Consider the following 22,564-nt stretch of genomic DNA (forward strand, 5'->3'; position numbering starts at 1 on the left):
AAAAGCTCCAAACTCTTCTCACAGAACCCCACTCTACCTCATACTGCTGAGAAAGGAAGTCAAGAATTTTTGACCTCCAGCTGTCAGTTTAATGAGCAACACAAAAACAGAAAGGATGTGACAGCCTGAAGTCACTACTCTTATATGCAGGGGATACCTCAAGGAAAAATAAATGGTAAGAAAAACATTTAGGAACAGACAAAAAAAAAATCTATTCTCATTGACAGTTTTGACCACTGCAATGGAGACAATTCCTCAATTTATTTAAAAGAAAAAGGTTCTTGATAAAAGAGACTGTAGACATTTTTGTGTGTGTATTTTCCCTTTTTTCTCACTTCTAACTTTTTGAAAGTAGTTATTTTTTATGACTGTCTTTTGAGGGTTACCAGTTTTTGATTAGTATATCTTGGTTCTATTTTGTGTTATTTTTCACTTGTCTGTATCTCTTGGTTATCTTCCTTCCCTTTCTTTTGCTAGAAGTCAAATTCTATGGTATTCATTTCCATGCTTCCTTAAATTTTTTACTTCTATAGTCTCTCCTACTTCTTCATAATCATCACATCATACATCTCCTTCTGCATTTTCCCTGTTCACCTTTTGAAATTGCAAACTATTTTATTGTAGATAACTGCTTATCAAAGTATTTCTATTTACTGTGCCAATTAACATTGTAGATGTCATAGTGGGAACTCGAGCAGTTAGTGTAATACTATATATTCTTTGAATTGGTGGTGCTATTATTTGTCTCGCCCCAAATTATGGTGTTTTGGAAATATTCAAGGACACTATAAAATCATAGGATAGGAACTGTACTGCCCCAGATTCATACTGATAGATGGGCAGACAAAAATATGAAAAAGCAAGGGAACAACCCCAAATACCTCAATAACAGAATCCATTAACAACACAGTGGAGAAAATGTCAGAGAATGAATTTAGAAAGTTCATAATTAAACTGATTGATCTATGAGGTAAACAACAACGTAAGGAATGAAAACAGAAAATACAAGAGATGAAATGTCAGTTCAAAAAGGAATCAGATTCTGAAAAAGAATCCATCAGAAATAAAATTTAATGGAAAGCACCACCAAAATACTAGACCAGTTAGAATATAGAGTTTTAGTCAATGAAGACAAAATATATAATCCTGAAAACAAAGTTGACCATCGAGAAAAGATGTGAAGAGACAATGAAAAGAATATTCAAGAAATATGGGATAACATGAAAAGTCCAAATTTAAGATTTATCAGGATAGATGAAGGTTCTGAAATACAAACTAAAGGAATATATAATCTTTTCAATGAAATAGAAAACAAAATATAGAAAGCATGCAGGTTTCCAAATATACAAAATTACAATAGACCCACCCCAAGGCACATTATTATAAAAATTCCTTACATACATAATAAAGATAAAATTCTAAAAGCTGATAGAAAAAAAATATGTGTCACATTTAGATAAAACCCAACCTGAATATCAGTTGTTTTCTCAACCCTGACCCCAAAAGCTATGAAGTCTTAGAGAAATAAATACCACACTCTGAAAGAAAATGTATGCCAACCAAGAATATAATACACAGCAAAATTAAGCTTCAGAATTGAAAATGAAATTAAAACCTTCCATGATAAACAAGTTAAAAGAATTCACAACCAGATAGACTACACTATAAAACATACTCAATAAATACTTCATGAAGAAATTAATAAATGAAAATAACTAGCAGGTAAAACTGCTGTGACTAAAAGATCTGACCAGAAAAGTTTTAGAGGAGGAAAACTTTATTTGAGGGCTCATGGTTTCAGAAGTCTCAGTATAAACACAGTTGTCTCCATTTTTCTGGGCTCTGAGTAAGGCTGAACATTATGGCTAAAGACTGTGGCAGAGGGAAGCAGCTCACATCATGATCAGAAAGCAGAGAGATTTCACTCACCAGATACAAATATATATCCCAAAGCCATGCCCCCTCCTTATTTAGCTACCAGTTAATCCCATCAGAGTATTAACTCACTGATTGCATTAAGGCTCTCACAACTTGATCATTTCTCCTCTGAACCCTCTTGCATGGTCTCACATCCAAACTATAACAAACACTAAGTCAGAGAAATTAATTCAAATTAAAGACTAGAAAAAATTAAAATGATGAGAAAAATTATCTCTCAATAATAATACTGAATATAAGTGGTCTAAACTCATCAATCAAAGACATGAGCTGACATATTTGATTAAAAAATAAGACCCAACCATATGCTTTCCCCAAAAGATTCATCTCATTGGCAAAGAAATCCAGAGACTGAAGGTGGAAGGATGGGAAATTATATATCATTCACATGGATCTCATAAACAAGCAGGGGTTTCTATTCTCATATCAGATGAAGTGGACTTTAAGCCAAAGTTAATCAGAAGAGACAAAGAAGGACATTTCATAGTGCTTAAGCAAATTACACATCAACAAGGTATAACAATCATAAATATTTATGCCCCAAACAATGGTGCATCTATGTCCAAACAAACCCTCAATTTCAAGAATGAATTAAATACAACACAATAACACTGAGTGACTTTAACATGCCTCTCTCACCACTGCATAGATTCTTTAAACTAAAAAAAGAACTTATACAATAATTTAGATTTAATAGGAATATGAAGAATATTTCATCCATCAGTGACTGAATAACCTTTTTTCTCAGCAGCACACTGCTCATTTTCTAAAATATACCCCATCTTAGACCACAAAGTAATGCTTCAAATAAAAAAAAATTAAAAAAGAGTGAGAATACCTGGCATTCTTTCAAACAATTGAATGAAATTAGAAATCAATGATATGATAAAATAAAAAAGAACCTACTTTAACACCTGGAGACTAAATAAAATGTTATGGAATGATGAATGCACAGAAGAAGAAATCAGGTGAAATAAAAAAAAATACTTAGTGGTGAGAATTCATCATGATATAACACATCAAAATCTCCGGGACACTATGAAAGCAATTCTAAGAAGAAAGATCATAGTATTGAGATCATTCATTAAAAGAATAGAAAGTCATCAAATAAATAATATTATATTTCAAGGCCCTAGGAAAAGAAATAATCAACACCAAAATAAGGAGAAAAGAGGAAATAATTAAAATCAGAGCCAAAATCAATGAAATTGAAATTTTTAAAAAATCAGAAAAGAAAAACACTTAGCTAAACTAACCAAAATAGTTGATTTGTGATTTCCTAAAAAAAAAAAAAAAAAAAAAAAAAAAAAAAAAAAAACAGGGAAAAACTCAAATTATTAAGATTCATGATGACAAAGGAAATATCACCACAGCTACTATTGAAATACAGGATAACCAGAAACTATTTTCAAAATTTATACTATAATAAATGAGAAAATCTTGAAGATATTGATAGAGACCCAAATTGAACCAGGAAGTCATAGATAATTTAAACAGATCAAGTAATGAAATTGAAGACACCATCAAAAACCTACCAACTAAGAAAAGCCTAGGATAGGATGGATTCTCTGCTGAGTTCTACCAGTCCTTTAAAGAAGAACTGACACCAATCGTCCTCAAATTATTCCATGAAGTAGAAAAGGAGGGAACTCTTACAAACACCTTCTATGAAGCTAGTATCACCCTTGATTTAGTCAGCTTTTTTACTGCTGTGACTAAAGGATCAGACCAGAACAAATGTAAGGAAGAAAAGTTTATTTGAGGGTTTATGGTTTCAGAGGCCTTAGTCCATAGAAAACTAGCTCCTTTCCTCAGGACTTAAGGAGAGGCTGAATATCATGGTGGGAGAGGGTAACAGCTTCCTTCATGGTGATCAGGAAACAGAGAGACTCCACACTCCCAATCAACCTCTTTCTCCAGCCACATCCCACTTGCTTCCAGTTACCACTCATTCAATCCCATCAGGGGGATTGATTCACTGATTGGGGTAAGATTCTCACAACCCAATCATTTCTCCTTTGAACCTTCTTGCCTTGTCTCACACATGTGCTATTGGGGGACACCTCACATCCAAACCATAACAACCCTGACACCAAACTAGACAAAGATACACCTTTTGATTATCATAGATGCAAAAATTCTTAATAAAATATTAGGAAATCACATACAAATACACATTTAAAAGATAAAACACATTTTGATCATGGTACACTATCTCAGAGATGCAAGGTTGTTTCAACATACAGAAAACCAATCAATGTAATAGAATTAAAGACAAGAATCAAATGATATCAATAGATGCAGAGAAAGCCTGTGACAAAATATAGTATCCATTCATGTTCACAACACTAGAAAAACTAGGTAAAGAAGGAACATAACATTGTAAAAGCTATATAGGACAAACCCAAGGCCAACATAATTCTAAATAGAGGAAATTCTTTCATTTTTTCCTCCAAAAAGACAGGGCTGCCCTCTTTCAACACTTCTATTCAGCATAATCTTTTAAACTCTAGCCAGAGCACTTAGGCAAAAATAGAAAGTAGATGGATACAAATAGGAAAAGAAGAGCTCAAACTATCTCTTTGCTGATGATATGAGCCTAGATTGAAGAGACCCAAAAATCTCCAACAAAAAACTTACAGAACTCATAACTTGACAAAGTAGTAGTATTCAAAATTAACACCCATAAATCAGTTTCATTCCTATACATCAACAGTGAATCAGCTATAGAAGAAATTAGGAAAAATATCCTATTTATAATAGCTCCCATACACACAATACTTGGAAATCAATCTAACAAAAGAAGTGAAAGACCTCTAAAATGAAAACTACAGAACACTAAAGAAAGAAATTTAAGAAGACCTCAGAAGATAGAACACTCTCCCATGTTCTTAGATAGACAGAATTAATGTTGGTAAAATGCCCATATTATCAGAAGCACTACAAGTGGCAACCATCATGCTAAGTGAGATAAGCCAAACTCAGAAAATCAAGGGGCAAATATTTTTTCTCATATGAAAGCTAGAACAAAGTACTGTAGAAGTGTGGGGGGGGCAAATTTTAGGAGGTGTAGAAGGAGATTAAGAAAGACAGAGGATGGACAGAAACAATGAGGAAATGCAGAATGGATTTGACAATACTATACTAACTACATCTTTCAATATACCACAGTGAATTTTACTTTTATGTATGTCTACAAAGCACCAATTAAAAACTGAATATATATATGGAAAGCCAGTAGAATAGAAGAGGAGGCACCAGGTACTTAAGTGGAGCAAATTAAGTTCCATGATTTATGTTAAAATAAGTCCAACTATAATGTAGAACCAAAATGCACTCTATGAAAGAATTTGAAAATATAGAAGGACATATTAATGATCTAATAGTACTTTTGATAAAGTTTGAGAATGTTTACTATGTGTGGAAGATACATTGATTAGGCTTTTTCAAAATTAAAAACTCTAGTTCTATGATAAATATCTAGAATATGCTATATAGAAGCCTCCATACACAGGCAAAAAATAAACTATCAAATTATGAAAAGCTATTTCACCAAAGAGCATATTAATTAACAGAAATTAACTACATGAAAAGTTGTTCAACATCATTAACAGTCAAGAAAATACAAATTAAACACGCTACATTAAATGTACACCTTATGAGAATGGCTGATAAAAAAAAGAGAAATAAGTGACATACAATGCCTACTGGTGATGGTGGATAATTCATGCAGAGATATTCAAGATGACTGAATATAGATATTGTTATGGTCTGGATGTGAGGTGTTCCCCCAAAAGCTTACCTGTGAGACAATGCAAGAAGGTACAGAGGAGAAGAGATTAGGTTTCAAGAGTCTTAATCCATCAGGGAATTAATTCACTGATTGGGTTAACTGAGGGGTAACTGAAAGCAGGTGGGTGTGGCATTGGGGGCATGGCTTTTGGGTATATATTTGTATCTGGCAAGTGGAGATGTTTCTATCTACTGTCTGATCATCATGTGAACTGCTTCCTTCTGCCACACTTTTCTGCCATGATGTTCAGCCTCACTTTGAGTCCGGAGGAATGGAGTCTACTGTCTATGAACCTCTGAAACTGAGCCACCAAATGAACTTTTCTTCCTCTAAAATTGTTCTGGGCAGGTCTTTAATTTGCAGCCACAAAACGGCTGACTAAAACAGATGTCCTGTGTATGACTCTGCCACAGAGAACCAGGATGAAAAAGGAAAAAACTATAGAGGAGAATGATTGAGGGAAGAGTTTGGATATCAGCCAAAAAGTGATGGAAAGTCGGAAAGGCAACCTAGAGAATAGAATAAAGCAATTTCAAACCTAGTTCCCTGGCTAGGGCATACTCCACCTTGGTGGGTAAAGGTAAGCAGAAAAGTACCAGCAACCCCCTTCACTGCAGCAGACTAGCAGTCCTGATTACAGAATAATACCAATCCTTATAGGATTTAAATCCATTTTGGCAAGCTAGGTGATCTAAGAGTGATTACTTTGCTCCAAAGAAGTAACTCACATTGGATCTCTCCTGCCTCTAGAACCCAAGCTGCTACAACAGTTATTATTATAGATGTCACCCTACCTTAGGGACCAACAGTCACTTTCCCTGATACCACCAAAAGCCTTGGTCCTATGCAAGTTTCACAAAGGTGAAGACAGGCTGCTAAGTGTTCTACAGCTTCAGGATCAGTGGTTGTCAGAGACAAGAGCCCAATTCCCCTTACACTCTCTCACAGGAATTAAGGTAAAACTTCTACTCCATGGGCTTAGGACTGTAGCCATCGGTACAAAAAGGCCCAGAATAACTGGCACTTTTGTTTTAGGATCAGGAAAAGGTTTCACTTGTGACCTTTAGCTCCAGGACCATGGATGCCAATACCACAAGCCTTGGCCCCAAAAGTGCTTATCCCACAGGATCTAAAAACATTCCCATCCATGTAATGCAGCCCACATGCACTAATTATTACCAAAAGGCCACATCTCCAAATGCCACAGTATTAGAGATTATATTATTATCACGTGATCTAGGGGAACCTCAACATTTAGTCCATATCAATAATCTATTCAAAATCACAATATGGTACAATTGGACAGCCACATGAAAAATGAATAAATACCCATATCTCATACCATAAACAAAAAATAGCTCAAGTGTATCAGACATAAACAAACTATAAAATTTATATAAGAAAACACACAAAGATTGTAACTTCAGGCAAAAGATTTCTTAACATAACAAAAGCACAATGCATGAAATAAAATTAATTGAACTTTACTGACATTAGGAATTTCTGCTGTTGGAAAAATTCTCTTGGAATTTTTCCAACAGCAGAAAAACTGGTATATTTGCATATCATATGTCTGACAATGGAGTTCTTTTTAAGAGTATTAGAGAACTCCCAAACTTCAAAAATAAGAAACAATTCTGTAAAACTTGATATTTGAATAATCACTTCACAAAGGATGACTTACAGATGGAAAATCAGCACAAGAAAAGACACTGCACATATTCATCACTAAGAAGATACAGCCTAAAATCACAGAGATCCCATTACCTACTTATTATTAGAACTCAAAGACTGACCATGAAAAATGCTTTAGGAGTTCTCTGATACTGGTGCTGCTAAGAATGTAAAGTGGTGTCATCATTTGATAAAATCACAGTAGCAGCTTCAAAGAGAAACATGAACATAACCAGAGGATATAGTCTTTACAGATCCAAGTATTTAGCCAAAGGAAATAAAGGAATAGATCCAAAGAAGTCTCAGACATCAATGTTCAGGAACACTTTACTTGTAAATAGACCTGACCTGAAAGCAAATAAATACACATCAATAGGTGAATAGATCAATAAATTGTATTACATATACACATTGGAATACTAGTAAGCAACAAAAATAAATGAATAGGCAATTGTAGTCATTTAGATAAATCTTAACTTAGGATGAGTGAAATAAGCTATATATAAGGTAATATAACATACTGTATCATTTAATTTATATAAAAGTCTAGAAAATGCAATCTAACTATGATCGTAGTTATTTGGTGATGGGAATACGGTAAAAGAGGACTGGAAGAGCATGTGAAGGAGCACAGATACTTTTATGGGTTATTTATATATTCACTATCTTAACTGTAATGATGGCTTTGACTTACCATCCACATACGAAAGCTTTTCAAAGCATAGACTTTAAACAGGTGTATTTACATGCTTATGATAACTCAATAAAGCTGTTCAAATGTTTGGAAGCTTCAGATGACACTCACAATCTATGAGTCCTGACCTGATCTTGCCCTGACTCTCTCTCCATTCTTACCTATGCCACTCCCTGCTGCTGTTTCAGCTGACCATTTGGCTCTTCAGGACCTCATGGTCATTTCAACTGACCTCAGCCTTTGCAAATGGTATTGCCTCTGCTTTTCCACACAAAAGGATGAGCTCAAACAAATGTCCCTTCTATTCTTAATGCAAATGTTACTCCCCAAGAAAAAAAACTTACCTACTACATAAATATTTCAGGTATATGAGTTAAAAAAAATTCTTGGCAGTCTTCATCTTCACTTTTAACATTTATCACATATTTATTTTTTCAATAAATTTTAGATTATGTTTACCATAACCACTAAAATATAACACTTTGCATATATTATCTAGTTATTATTTTTAAAGTGACCTTATAAGAGAAATCTCTCTCTCTCTAAACTAGTTAGGTATAACTGTTTTAAGGAAAGAGATTAAATAACTTTGATTAACATTACACACCCACTAGTCAATGGCACTGTTTCAAACTCAACCTTCTGTACTTTTAAAGCTTATGGTACTAATTATTAATCATCCCATGATACATGCACTGTGGTATCAGAAAGAAACCTAATCTGGCAGATGAATACGTATGCCAAGGAACACAAGCAACATCTAGAAGCTGAAAACAGCTCCCACCCTACAGCCCACAAAAAATTTAAATAATAATAATAATAAAAACACAATGATTTCTTTCCAAAACAAGAATGAGCTCTTTAAAGAAGACTTTTTTTTCCGGAGCATCCAGGTAAAACTTTACCCAGGCCACACCTGGATAAAGTGTTTTGAGACACTCAACATTCTGAAGAAATGAATGGATGTTCAGTTAATTATTAGGTATTGTTTTAACTTACCAAGTTTGAGTAATTTGTTATGCAGCAATAGAAACTATCCTAAATAAACACTGGTGAGTGACACAGGGGAAATCACCCACAAATTATATTTCTTATTAATAACTGATGAGCCTAACCAAGTCATTTTAAGTTTCTTGGGTTTTAGTTCTTGAATATTTGAAATGAGGTTGGATCAGCTAAGTTACAAGTTCCACTCAAGACTTTCACAAATTCCAAGAATTAATTTTTATCTTTAAACAAATATTGTGGGGCTGGAGTTGTGGCTCAGTGGTAGAGTGCTTGTCTAGCATGCGTGAGGCACTGGATTCCATCCTCTGCACCACATAAAAATAAAACAAAGATATTGTGCCCACCTAAAACTAAAATATTTAAAAAAAAACCTATTGTGGCATGCCTTGATCAAGCATCTTCTCTCCACTACAAATTCTTTTTCCATCCTTCTGTAGGCTATATTATGTCCCATGAGGCTGGCTCCTGAGAACTCAATCAGTGGGTTCCCTTGCCCCACTGATGGTACAATAGGAGGCACCAGAAGATCAGAGATATGAAAAAAGAGTAGGCTGAGTATTCCTTGACTCCCTAATGAGGGCAATATGCTAAGGAAGAAATGATCCCTAACTTAACCTGGGAATGTGGGAGCAGGTTGATGAGGTGCTATGAATAAAATTGTGTCCCCCACCAAATGCATGTGTAGAAGCTCTACTACCAGTATTAATACACTGCTGTGAGGGCTCACGTGTCCTGCATGGGAAGGGAAAAAGTAAATCAAATGAAGGGGTAGGCTGGCTGGAAATAAAAGTCTGAAAAAAACAGTATTAAGAAATAAAGAGAAAAGACACAAGAAATTAGTTAAAGCAGGGGCTTTAGGAGTGAAAAAGACCTGATGGGTCTGATCCTATCAAAAGGAAAAGACAAAAGATTTATACTGAAACACACCAAAGGAATTCATCCTGAGGAAGGGTTCTTTAAGATAAACAAGAAGCATGAGGTTGTGGGGAAGTTGGCCAGATTGAGGACGTATCACTTGCACAATAATTCTTCCTCCTCCAGGCAGCTGGCACCTCAAGATTACTTGAGCACACTGGTATCTCTTTCCACTCCCTGTGAAGTTGCATTTGAACCAATTAATTTCACGGTATCACAGAATTCTCTCTGAGCAGGACGTTGACAAGGCAATGAAGCAGTCTCATATGGGTGATGCGACCCTAAGACTTCTCCTAGGGGCACACCTCTGCTTAGAGATGACTCAGACAAGCCCACAATTCATTTGTGGCTCCTAACAGTGAGGGTTTTTAAGAGGCAATTAAGGTTGAATAACATCATAGGGTAGGATAGGTGACCTTAGAAGAGGACAAGATCTCTCTCTACCACATGCACCATGGGAAAGTTATATGAGCACACAGTAGGAAAGCAGCAGTCTACAAACCAGCAAAAGAGCCCACACCAGAGGTCAACCATGCTGGCATCTGATCTTGGACTTTTTAGCCTGTCAAATTGAGAAAATAAATTCCTGTTGTTTAAAAATGAAAGATAATTATGAAATACATATCAAAACATTACATGGTACCCATTACTATGTGCAATTCTGCATTTTCGTGTCTCAGATTTCTTTCTTTTATCTTTTTAAAACTGAAAGTCAAAGCATGATCACTAAGTAATATGGCAGAAGGTAAACAGTTGGTATAGACCTTTCTAAGTAGACTGCCTCGGAATACCAAGTTGTGGGGTGTCTGATAGGGAAGCCAAACGTGGACATGAAGGGTCCAGGAAGTGGCCCTGAAATTTGGAAATAGAGATATGTGTCAAGGGGTTAACAATGAACACATGTGAGGTGAGTTAAGCACCATAATGTCCTAGACGAATTAACAAGGCAGAGTGTCAGGAACTAGTGGCAAGGTGAGAAACAAGACAACTCCAAATCTAGGCAGAAATTAACATCAAGTCTAGAATCCAGAATATAGTAAGCATGACTGGCTCTTAATTCTAGAAAGTTGGTTTGAACTCTTAAATTCTCTCCTTACCCCACAAAACCTTCCCTTCCTCCCTCCCTTACTACCCTACTATGAATCTAAGGATGTCTCAGCAGAATTAGACCCCAAATCTTAAAAATTCTTACAGCAGAGGGAAGAAGATTAAAAGGTTAGGAATCTCCAGGAGAGAAATAATTCAACATTCAATTATCTAAGTAATTATGTGTGTAATAACCAGCATTATAATGTAAATCACACTCATTATCTACTTTTTCTAAGATTAAAAAAAAAAACCTCATCTGATAAAGATTTGCAATTTGAATCAGAAGACAGGATTTTGAGTAAAGGACACGGTTACCTGACAGATAAACATTATGAATTCAAAATTCTTCATCCCTTCAAGTGGATTAGTAGTCTAACGCACAGACCTGGGAGTTGGTAAACTATCTACAAAAGGAGAATTTAATATGCTGCCTCTTGTCTGTGAAAAAGCATTCATCTTAAACCAAGAGCTGAAATATTGCCAGTGTCCAAGACACATCTATTTCTTTGAAGCAGGTGAATATTTAAGCCAAATTTCTTTCCTACTATATTATAATTTACTCCAGTTGGTAAAATCCAGAATATTTTCAAAATACTAGTAATCAGCAAAAATTATAGTATTTAGGTAAATTCAAAGTCTATAATTTTCACAAGAAGAATTCTTTACAAATGAATGTAAGTTTTGCTTTCAAATGTATCTCTGGTAGAATGTTTACCATTGAGTTTGAAATGGAATAAGTTCACAGAATAAAATTTTTACAGAAAACAAAAAAGAATGGAAATTCTCATTGACCATCTTGAATGGATTATATATCTACATATTATATATATTAGAAGCATTGTTTTCCAAATGTCTCCAGATAATCTTAGATATAAACTACAAAATCAACCTTTCTCTTCCTAGTCTGATTTGTTTCTAAATTTGTTTTTCTTCTTACATATTGCAAATCAAATTAGATCCATAATGAAAACCATATGATGTTTTTTCATTGTTATTTTTATTAATGGCAATATGTAAGTATACATTCATAAGCAATATTTCAACAATTTACAATTTAATATCAATTGTATGAAGTTCAATATTGTAAGCAACCATCAGGTCTGAGACATTAGCAAGACTGTACATTTTAAAATAGTATCAAAAATCTTGACTGAACAGATTAAGACATTATTTTGGAATCTTTATTGGTTTAATATCATTGCTATGTAATAAACTGTTCTCAGGAACAGGAGGATTCAATTTTAGTATTTCACATTCAGAAGGGTCACTGGTTCTTACCCCATGCAGCACAGCCTATTTTTCCCTCTTTTCTAAAAGAAGTCAGTCCAAACTCCAATGATATGTCAACTAAAACCACAACAGTTTCTTCTGTTCTGTTTCAGTTCACTTTTGTAGGCTGATATACTGGTGAAATAATGGGTTACACTTCAAGAGCACAGAAAGGACCCAAGTACTAATTAAATTTGAAATCTATAAATTCCTAAAATGATAAATACACAGGAGGATGTGGTAATTCCAAATGTCAGCCTCATTTTCACAGAACTTCTAAAAATTTTTAATAATGCTTTAATTTTTCACCTTTATATAAAAGTGAAGGTCCATTTTTAACAAAGGTCTTTAAAGAGACCAAATGCAAACTCCGATATCATGTTCTTACGTTTAAAAAGTGTGGTGTGAGTCGCTGAGTTACCAGGTTGCACTTTCATACCCTTGCTGTACCTTTGGCAAGACAGAGAAACCACCATAAATCATCTCCTGGCTGTATACAATTAATTTTATGTTCTGTACTTGTCCTCCTCTATGTTTTATGCTATTTCTTTTTATATTTGATTTTGGAGGTCATTTTTGGTTTGAGGTAAAATACCCAAGCTTAATATTAAAATATTGCTAGGTGATATTCTAGGAACAAGTTGTTATAACCAAATTCAGGGTCACCTTTTTCTACAAGTTTTAAAATTAACTGTCAAAAACTGTCAAAAGAAACATAACCTGTACCTCCCTACCTCTTTTGAATATTAGAAGATATTCAATGGCTTTATTGCATAAAGTCTTAAAAGGGTAAACCATTTCTACTGTCACTGCTTACTTTCACAGGGGTGCTTTATCTTATTTATTATCACCTTACAAGTGTTTTGAGACTTCATCAGAATTTCTTATCATTTAGTTGATTTGCAGTAAAACAGGAGAAAACCTTTTTTAATAATTTTCAGAATAGCTATTCTTCCAGACGGGAGCCTACGGATACTAAATGCTTCTAAGTCAGATGAAGGGAAGTACGTTTGCCGAGGGGAAAACATCTTTGGATCTGCTGAAATAATAGCATCTGTATCTGTAAAAGGTAAGAAAATGTAGCTAACGTCTTAGAAGCCTAGTTTCATGCCCATATAAGAAAATAAGTATGACATGCACCTGTGTATGTTTGCACTTAAGTGTGTACATGCCTGCTTCTAAACCATATTACAAACAGCATTAACACACTCAAATCATCACTTTCTATCATTTAGGAAACCAAGCAAAAACCCATTATTGGTTAAAATTCAATATTTTGCTCTGAACAAAACTTATAAGGTAAAGGGTTTTTTTTTTAAATGTCTCAAAATATTAACACTAGCAACATAAAAGAAATTTCCCTCCACTTGGTTTGGGGATATAGCTCAGTAGTAGAACATTTGCCTGGTGTGTACTGGGCCTGGGGCTCCATCCTTAACACCACAAGAAAAAATTTTTTCTGTACTAAAACTAATTTTAACATCAGTCAGGAACATTCCTTTGTTGCCATATCAACTGGGGATTTAGACCCAGAGGAGTAGCAAAAAGAGGATATCTATGAGTAGTAGAGCCAGGGGTATAGATCAGATAAATTGGTGCCAGTGCTGCTCATTGAGGTTTGCACCAATGGAATTTCTTATATACTTACACTTTTAGTATGTTAAATATTATTTCTAATATATATGTTCTCTGGTTCTAATACAACTAGATTTCAAGACAAGAACATGGTTTTGAGACTATATATTATTGTTTAGTAGTAAAAAGAATAATCTCATATCTTAGGAGCAAAGAAAAGAGACATTTTTCACAACTGAATTATATCCTTGACTTTTTTCCCATTATGCATGAATTATATACCAAATCAAACTATGACATTTTTTAGGTTTGGAAAATGAACAAAGTTCTGTGGACGGCAGTAATGATTTACAACATTGTGAACATATTTAGTGCTAATAAAACTGTTAATTTTTCTGTGTCTTTAGAAATGCAAATGTAATCAAAATACCCAGCACTATGATAGCTTAGAAGGAAGGCAAACATTAAGTGTAGGAGAGAACATAATTTAAAATATGTTTTCATTTATATCATATATGTTACTGGGATCCAACCAGTCATATGTCTTATTCTGTGTGCTAATCAGTTTTGTTCTTTTCATAATGAGGTAATGCTGGGTCCACAGACCATTTTTGGTGGAGAGGTTAAGGAGGGGAATGGGGATTGAACCCAGGGTAAGCCACATCTCCACCTCTTTTTATATTTTATTTAGAGACAGGATCTTGCTAAGTTGTTTTGGGCCTTGCTAAATTGCTCAGACTGGCTTTAAATTCATGATCCTCCTGCCTCATCTTCCCAAACCTCTGGGATTATAGATGTGTACCACTCTTCCCATCCCACAGACTTTCATGATCATAATAATGGGTTTTGTAAATCATGAGTTAAATGGGATATTTAGTGATTCAGAATACTTCAATTTCCACAAAGTTCCAACTACAGTATATTATGTTTATCTGTCTTCTTCAACAAAGCCAGAACTTGGAATGCCACACAGAATATCTGAGCTCTAGAATGCTAATAGTTATAGTGGAATTCCTGTTTTAGGATTTCATTTTCTTCTCAGGAGCTACTCAGGACTTTGGATATTAAAAAAAGTGATGAGGAGTAGTGATTTCTCAGACTGTATTCTTGTGAACAATAGAGGTAGAGTAGGAAAATCAAGCTAATTATTAATCAACATGTCATATTTCTTGTGGCATCTATACCCATGAATCTAATTAGTAAAAAAAAAAAAAATCAAAATTGTGTCTCCATTACCCCCTACTTCATTTAAAACATGTCAGATTGCAGTCACTTAATTACTCATTTCACCCTTAGATGCATAGCTGTATTAGTTACTGTAATCCCAGTAAAAAATGTGTCATTTTCAAAATTTAACCAAACCATGTAGTTAAACATAATTTTTTCCTCCAAAAACATTTTTATTTAGTGTTTTTGCCTTTAATTATACCAACCATAATCTATTCAAAGTGAAATTTTATAATCATGCAGAAGGTACCTTCCTACTCTTTTCTATTCAGAGAGTTTTTGGAATGAAAAGTAAGTAAGTAGTATAGTAGTAGAATAATATTTTTATCCCTACTGAGATAGTAATTTGGAGGGAGGTTCTTTGTTTTGCCTTATAGCCTCTAGGAGCCTTTAAGGCACAAACATCCCTGCAATTCTTCCTTCTGAGATAAGGAGCATTTTTTAAAAATAATTTTTAAGTTGTCCATGGACTTGTTTATTTAATTATATGGGGTGCTGAGAATTGAACCCAGTGTCTCACATATGGCAGGCAAATGCTCTACTACCACTGAGCCACAACCCCAGCCCTGTTACTTATCATTTTTAATCCTTTTATGTACTTGATGATCCTTTAAGTTGCTCAGAGAGACTGCAGCTTCTCTTTTCTAATGCTTCTTCCAGGATGCCAAATGTTGCTTTTAGTTTTGTTGTTTCTTGTAGTGTCTTGTCATTTTTTGTTTGTTTTTTCCTACATCCAGGGACTCCAAATTCATTAGTCATCTACAAAAGCATAATAAAATATCCTAGCTTCCTAAAAGCTAAGATTTCACTAAATAATAAAGATGTGGAAAATTTGGTGTATGTATCTGGAGCAGTTGTATTTGTATAGAATCCTTATATAAGTTTTTTCCTGCTATTCAAAATGATACAGGCTGCATGGGGAAAACCCTGTTGATTATTTTAATTAATATATTTTTGCTTCCATAGAACCTACAAGGATAGAACTTACTCCTAAAAGAACAGAGTTAACTGTTGGAGAAAGTATAGTCCTTAATTGCAAAGCAATTCATGATGCTAGTTTGGATGTCACTTTCTACTGGACGCTAAAAGGACAGCCTATTGATTTCGAGAAAGAAGGTGGACATTTTGAAAGCATCAGGGCCGTAAGTTTATACACTTTTATTTTCAAGTAGTAATAAGAAATTTTGACTCAATATAAAATGTTTTTATATATGAAAAGTTAATAAAAGTAGGAAAGATATGATTAAAACAATTACTTTCTTCTATGTCATGTCAAACTGAAAATAATTCTTTTAAAACTCCAGTAAAAAAAAAAAATTGGAAGATATTATTATGTGAGTTTGGTTTCATTGCCACTTTTAAAAAAATGTTTTAATAGTATTGTAAATATTTACATATTACTTCTCACATTATATTGCTACATAAAATGGTCACTGCATTATTTAGCTTTGCTCACAGTAATTATGCTACAGTAATGAATGAAGTTAGTCTGCCTGTCCTACTCCTCCATAGTAGTAATTTGGGGATATTCTTTAGTTTCTCACGAGGTATAGAAATTCAACATGCATACCATAGTCACGATTGGACATAGTCTTAAACATTCATGGACATTCTCGTTTCTTGTCTGCCAAGTTTTTTCTTTTTAATATCTGTTTATATTATGTATCTACATGGCATTCAGTCAAATGAAGTAGGCAATCTTGTGAACCAGATACTACAGAATAATAGCAGTATCTTAGCTTTATAGAGAAGTGAAAAGAATACCCCTTCCCCCACTGACTTCATGAAAATATAAAGGAGCACCATAGTGACAGGAGAACTCATCGAACTCAGCTGGCAGGGAGATCTTGGATGAAATTGTCCTTCTATATTGGCTGAAGAGAGATCCAAATATATATATTTACCCCTCACCCCAATCATCCAATTTAAATGCTGTAATATACTTCCTAATATCAGTTTATTCTTTCCTAAACACTATGGGAAGCTTTGGAAAACCATAGGTAGTGAACCCAGATATTTAAACTCACTTGTATTGGATTTTATTTTAAAGATCATATGATACAGTAAAAAAAGTCCTGGACCCAAAGTTAGGAATTCTGTGGATGGAATTTCAGCCCAATCCCTAATCATCTCTGTAACATAAAGGTGGTCATTTGATTTGACTGGGCCTCAATCTCATAGAGAAGTGAAAAATTTGTGCCAGATAATTTCTAAAATCCCTCTCACTTTAGATTTAATAAATGCATAGTAGTAACAGAGTAAAGATGAACTCTCCTTGTTGCATTTGCCAATGTAACCAAAATTAAACACTTTGTTCCAAATTATTCCTTCCATCCTTGTTTACTCTGCAATTAATGATAGAGACTATATAAATAACAGATGATTACCAACTGCATTAGTCACCATCTCATTAAATCAATTTCAATTATCTATGGCTAAGTTATATGCAAAATATTTAGATTATGTTACACTCATTTGGGTTGATAATTCCTTTATATGAATTTAATAATGTAAATGCCATAAAACAGAAACAGGATAATATGATACAAAAATATTACTTTTGACAGCAAAACAAGTACCACTAAAAATATTTTCTTAGGATTATCTATAAACATTCCTTTGAGTGATCAGATATATAAAGTAAAAATATCTCCAAAATTACCAATTCCTTCATAGAAACAGACCTAGGGCCTGGGGATATAGCTCAGTTGGTAGAGTGCTTACCTTGCATGTACAAGGCCCTGAGTTCGATACCCAGCACCAAAAAAAAAAAAAAAAAAGAAACAGACCTTCTTTTTTGAATATGATGAAGTTATGACAATTTTTGCTTATGCTTCTTAGACATTACCACTCTTGGTCAATGTCATTTATTTGTATAAATATGTATCTTGAATGTTTTTCACAAATACCTGCTCTATCCCTCTTTGCACATATACTGTCCCTTGAACTTGAGAAATACAAAACCAATCCCCTACTCCATGCAAACCCATATACATACAAGACATTTAAAATCATGCTTTGGAATGAGAAAATATTTATCTTGAAGACACTTTTAGTATACTTACAACAATTTATAAAAATATATCCTTAAAATATTGGGTAGCATCAAACCTGTGCAATGTAAAAGAGATCTTCTATCACCTTCTCAACAATTTCAAAAACTAAATGAATTCTGGCTAGAAAGAACACCACTGCATGACAATGGAAGGGCAAGGCAAGAAGGAACAATGTTCTGTCCCACTCTTCTTCCTCTCCCCATAAATGTATCTGCTTTAGGTGGAGTAATAAAATTGTCATTAGAAGGGAGATTGGGGAAGCCCTCTAGGTTTGTAAATACCTTCTGGGAGGAGGGAAGATTCATTCTGGAAGTCAGAGAGACAGAACTGTTCTCAGAGAAAATCTCAGTAAGTACTCCTAAGGCCTGATCTGTACTCCAAAGAAGAACCATTCAAAGGATGTTGAGGTCTCACCTTAGGGGTCCGGGGTGGTGCAGAAGAGCAAGAAAGACAAATGGGACTGGGGGCTTCAGTAGGAACAGAGTATGGCTTTAATGTTCTGGAAGCTGCTGTTCTGGGATGGTATGCTGTAGATGGGTGATTCAATGTGGTTGAATCGGAAGAGAAAGAGGAAAACACTTTAGTACATTAAAAAATCAATCAGCCAAACCTCAGAGATGAAAAGAAGAAAAGATCAAAAATATTTTGTTATTGAACACCTTATACATACAAAAATATGACATAATTATGTTCTTAACTAGTTGAGATGTTTTTTATATACAGCTATTTGTAGATAAAAGTAGTCAAATTTTTATGTGTACACTTTATGTAAAACATGACATTATATGTTACATAGACTACTGTTTTTGGATGACGGCATTTCAGGAGAGTGAGTACATAAACATGTTTAAAAAAATAGTATTGCTTTAAAATTTAAATTAAAACATCTCTAATGAAAATGCTTCTAATTCTCTTGCCCTCTGTCCTGAGACCACATTTAATAAACCTGGCAATTTGACTAATTTGGAGTAAAACCATTACCAAAGCCACAGTTATAAGGGGCCAGGCAATCAGTCCATAAACATTTGATCCGGTTCTCCTAAATCACTTCTGGCAAACAATATGAACAAACTGAATGTATAAATTATCAAATCTATTCTTAAGATTTTAATTCAATCCAGTTTCATCTGCTCAGTGTTGTGGGGGATACAAAGACGACATGGCCCTTCACCACTGAGAAGGCACAATTGAATGGGAGAGAGCAGGATGGGCTAGAGACCTATTCTCTGCATGTATACAGGCAGGAGAAGTCAGTTTTTGAAATGTATCTGGATAGGTAGAATTTTGCCAGGTGCCTAGAACAAAATGCTTTGCCATACAGAGCAGACCGGTCAAAAAGACAAAAGGCAGAAGAGTTTGGGGCATGTCTGAGGAAAAATGTGGAACCAGATGCCTGGACAGCACAGTGAGGATACACAGTAGACAATAAGTCAATATTTGTTGATTAAATTTCAAGGAGAGCAGTGGAGGCTTCATTGTAAAAGGCACTGATTTCTGAGCTGTAGAATTTGGTTGTATTTTGAATGTAGCAGGGAGCCACATGGTTCACATTTATTTTTTGAGAAGATAATTTTGACAGCTAGGTGGAGCAGGGATTGAATAGTTCATGGATTTAAATTCAGTCTAGACTGGTGAAGTAGAAGTTACAGTGAGGAGACAGACATTACAACCTCTGGTACTGAATAACCATCTTATTAAATAAAAGCATTTACCGCTATTTTGACACAATTGTTGATGTTGTTCAGAGCTCTGCAGGAACCTCTGCTCCCTCAATGTCTGAATAGCACCCAGGTGTCACCATCTGCCCCAAAGCCACAGTCTTAATGGAGGGCTCTGGTGATGCATTGCTTTCCAGAGACTTAAAATTTCCTACTCATTTGGAGTATAATCAAGCTTTAATCCTTATAATGCATAAAGAACTATTACACTGAATATCATGGAAGCCTGCAATTTGCTGTTTTTTTGACAGAGAAAAACATGTTACACCTTTGTGATCAGGATGGTCTGCTAAAAAAAAAAAAAAAAAAAAAAAAAAACTATGCTTTCCATTTTGTGACCTCCCCATTGCAAAGTTGCTAAATTACAACTATACAGGCAACCAAGCCAGGGTTCCATGCAACTGCACTATTTGCAGGACCCTTTACCCAATTCTCTGGTTAGAGTAATAATGGGAACAAAAACATAGAAAGCACAATGGGGATTTTGACCTCCTTTTTAGTGAGGAAACTGAAGAGTTAAGACTTTTTCAGACCATGCCCATGAATATTAAGTTGAGCTAACAATTAAGTTGAGAATCAATATAACATTTAGTTATAACACAATTTTAAATGTTATATTAATTCTCCTTTATGAATCATAATCTATTCGTATTCACTTACTACTTATTATGTGTTCAGTCCTAAACTGGGGGAAATAAAAATAAAAGGAAGCTTTGATCCCAGTCTTCAGGAAGCACAAAATGATGCAGAATATGAAGTAATTCAAGAAAAATATGACCACAGGAAAATTGTTGCTGTTATTTTAAAATTATAGCCAAGTATTGTTAGAGACCAGAAAAGAGAAAGATTTAATATGACCTTTTACATTGTGGAGAAAAGAACAAGGAATTAATTAAGCAATATACAGTATGTGAATAATTGAACTGTTGATATACTCAATATACACAATAATTGAACACTCACTCTGATTTCTCTTAACAACCTAAGAGTTTCATTATTGGGGGGAACATGCTAACTGACCCAGACCCAAGAGGGTAGAATTAGGACAGAGTAGAAAGGAAATGACAATCTCAAGGTTTTGAGGGATGTTGGAGATTATGAATAGAGTTTGAAGTTTTTCCTAGACTGATATATGGATTCTCCTTTGGAGTTAGCAATCTTTTAATGCCAAGTAATCCGCAGTATGTTACATTACCACATTTGAATATCGAAAAATAGGAGTAATTTTCATAACCTTTATTCTAAGAATCATAAACAAATATTTCTGATTTGTATCCATGGCTTTTGTGAATTACTAGGTAGATAAAAAGGAGCCAGAATAAGCCCCTTAATGCCTGAGAATTTTGTATTAGCTGAAAAGCTCTAGCCAATTTCAATTTTCTTATCACATACTTCTGTTCCTCATTTATCTTCTTAGAAAGTAGCTTCTATTTCTGGAGGAGTAAAAGTCTTAGAATGGAATACAGTACATGTTCAACAGGCATGCTTCTCTTTACCGACTGATAAAAATATTTGGGTAAAAGTGAAGGAAATCATGGACACAGTGCCACTGTTTTCTAAGGCACAAAGCTATGAGGTCCTCATGAGTATCTGTTACACCCTCTTCTTAATCAAACTGGCTGCATAAGTCCCAGAACCTTTTTTTTTTTTTTTTTTTTGCCAATCAGGAAGCGAACTAAGGGGTAGCAGGTCTACCAAAAGCATAGATTCTCTTTGGCTCAATCTGTTCATTAGTCATATTCATATGTCCAAGTAGTATGGCCTCCTGGACTCTGAGCCCTACACTCTCACCGTCTGGCACAGGATTTATCCTTCCTCATTAGTTCAGTTCCTGCCTTACTAAATCATGGAAACCTGGCAGTCTACCAACTTGGTGTTATCTGCTATATTTCCTAATTGAGATGGATTTGTTTCATACCAGTTGCCTCCTAGTCTTTCATATAACTTAACAAAAATAATTTTGTAATTTTACTAGAACAGAAACAAGCAGTAACCACCAATCAAAACTTGGGGACTGACGCAAAGAGAGGTTACATCCAAAATCCATAGATTTTTGAGATCATCTCAAATCTATTTGCCTTGTCTATATTAATAAAAAAAATCTCCACCATCTTGTTAAAGTAGAATTCATTCTTATAGCAAATAAGAATGCCCTTCTTTTTCAGTATGTGTATGTGTTTCATGTGACAAAATATAAGACTGAAATCAATTATTCTATAACATTTTATATTAATGAAATAAGTTCAACCCTGTTTTTCTAAAACTAGTGGCAAATATGTCATCTTAATCACTTTCTACTAAGGATACCCACAAAATAGCCATTAAGTCAAGCCTTATTGAATAAAAATAATAAAAACTTGATACATATCATTATCAGATTGCCCAACAACTAAATTATTTTAGAAGTTGTAATACTATTAAATACTATACACATTTTTGTTAAAATCTGTTGTAACAGAATCATTTCTTTGTTTTTGTTTTTTTACTTTATCGTAGTTTGGAATTGAGTAAACAATGACCACCTTAGGTAACATGTAAGACAGTCTTATTGGGATACCATACTTAATTCCTGGTTTATTATCTGTGGACCACAATATGGTCAGGATCA

The 22,564-nt window shown here is 34.4% G+C and overlaps 1 protein-coding gene across 1 annotated transcript in view; it reads left to right on the forward strand.

The window, feature by feature from the left end:
- Positions 1-22,564, forward strand: part of Cntn5 (contactin 5) — a 663,533-nt gene that overhangs the window by 516,969 nt on the left and 124,000 nt on the right. Inside the window, exons 12-13 of the mRNA XM_077797318.1 lie at positions 13,322-13,449; positions 16,149-16,324. Of these exons, the coding sequence (XP_077653444.1) occupies positions 13,322-13,449; positions 16,149-16,324 (304 nt within the window). The remainder of the gene's footprint in view (positions 1-13,321; positions 13,450-16,148; positions 16,325-22,564) is intronic.

The sequence above is a fragment of the Urocitellus parryii genome, chromosome 4 (assembly GCF_045843805.1).
Source record: "Urocitellus parryii isolate mUroPar1 chromosome 4, mUroPar1.hap1, whole genome shotgun sequence".
In the NCBI taxonomy this organism is placed as follows: Eukaryota; Metazoa; Chordata; class Mammalia; order Rodentia; family Sciuridae; genus Urocitellus; species Urocitellus parryii.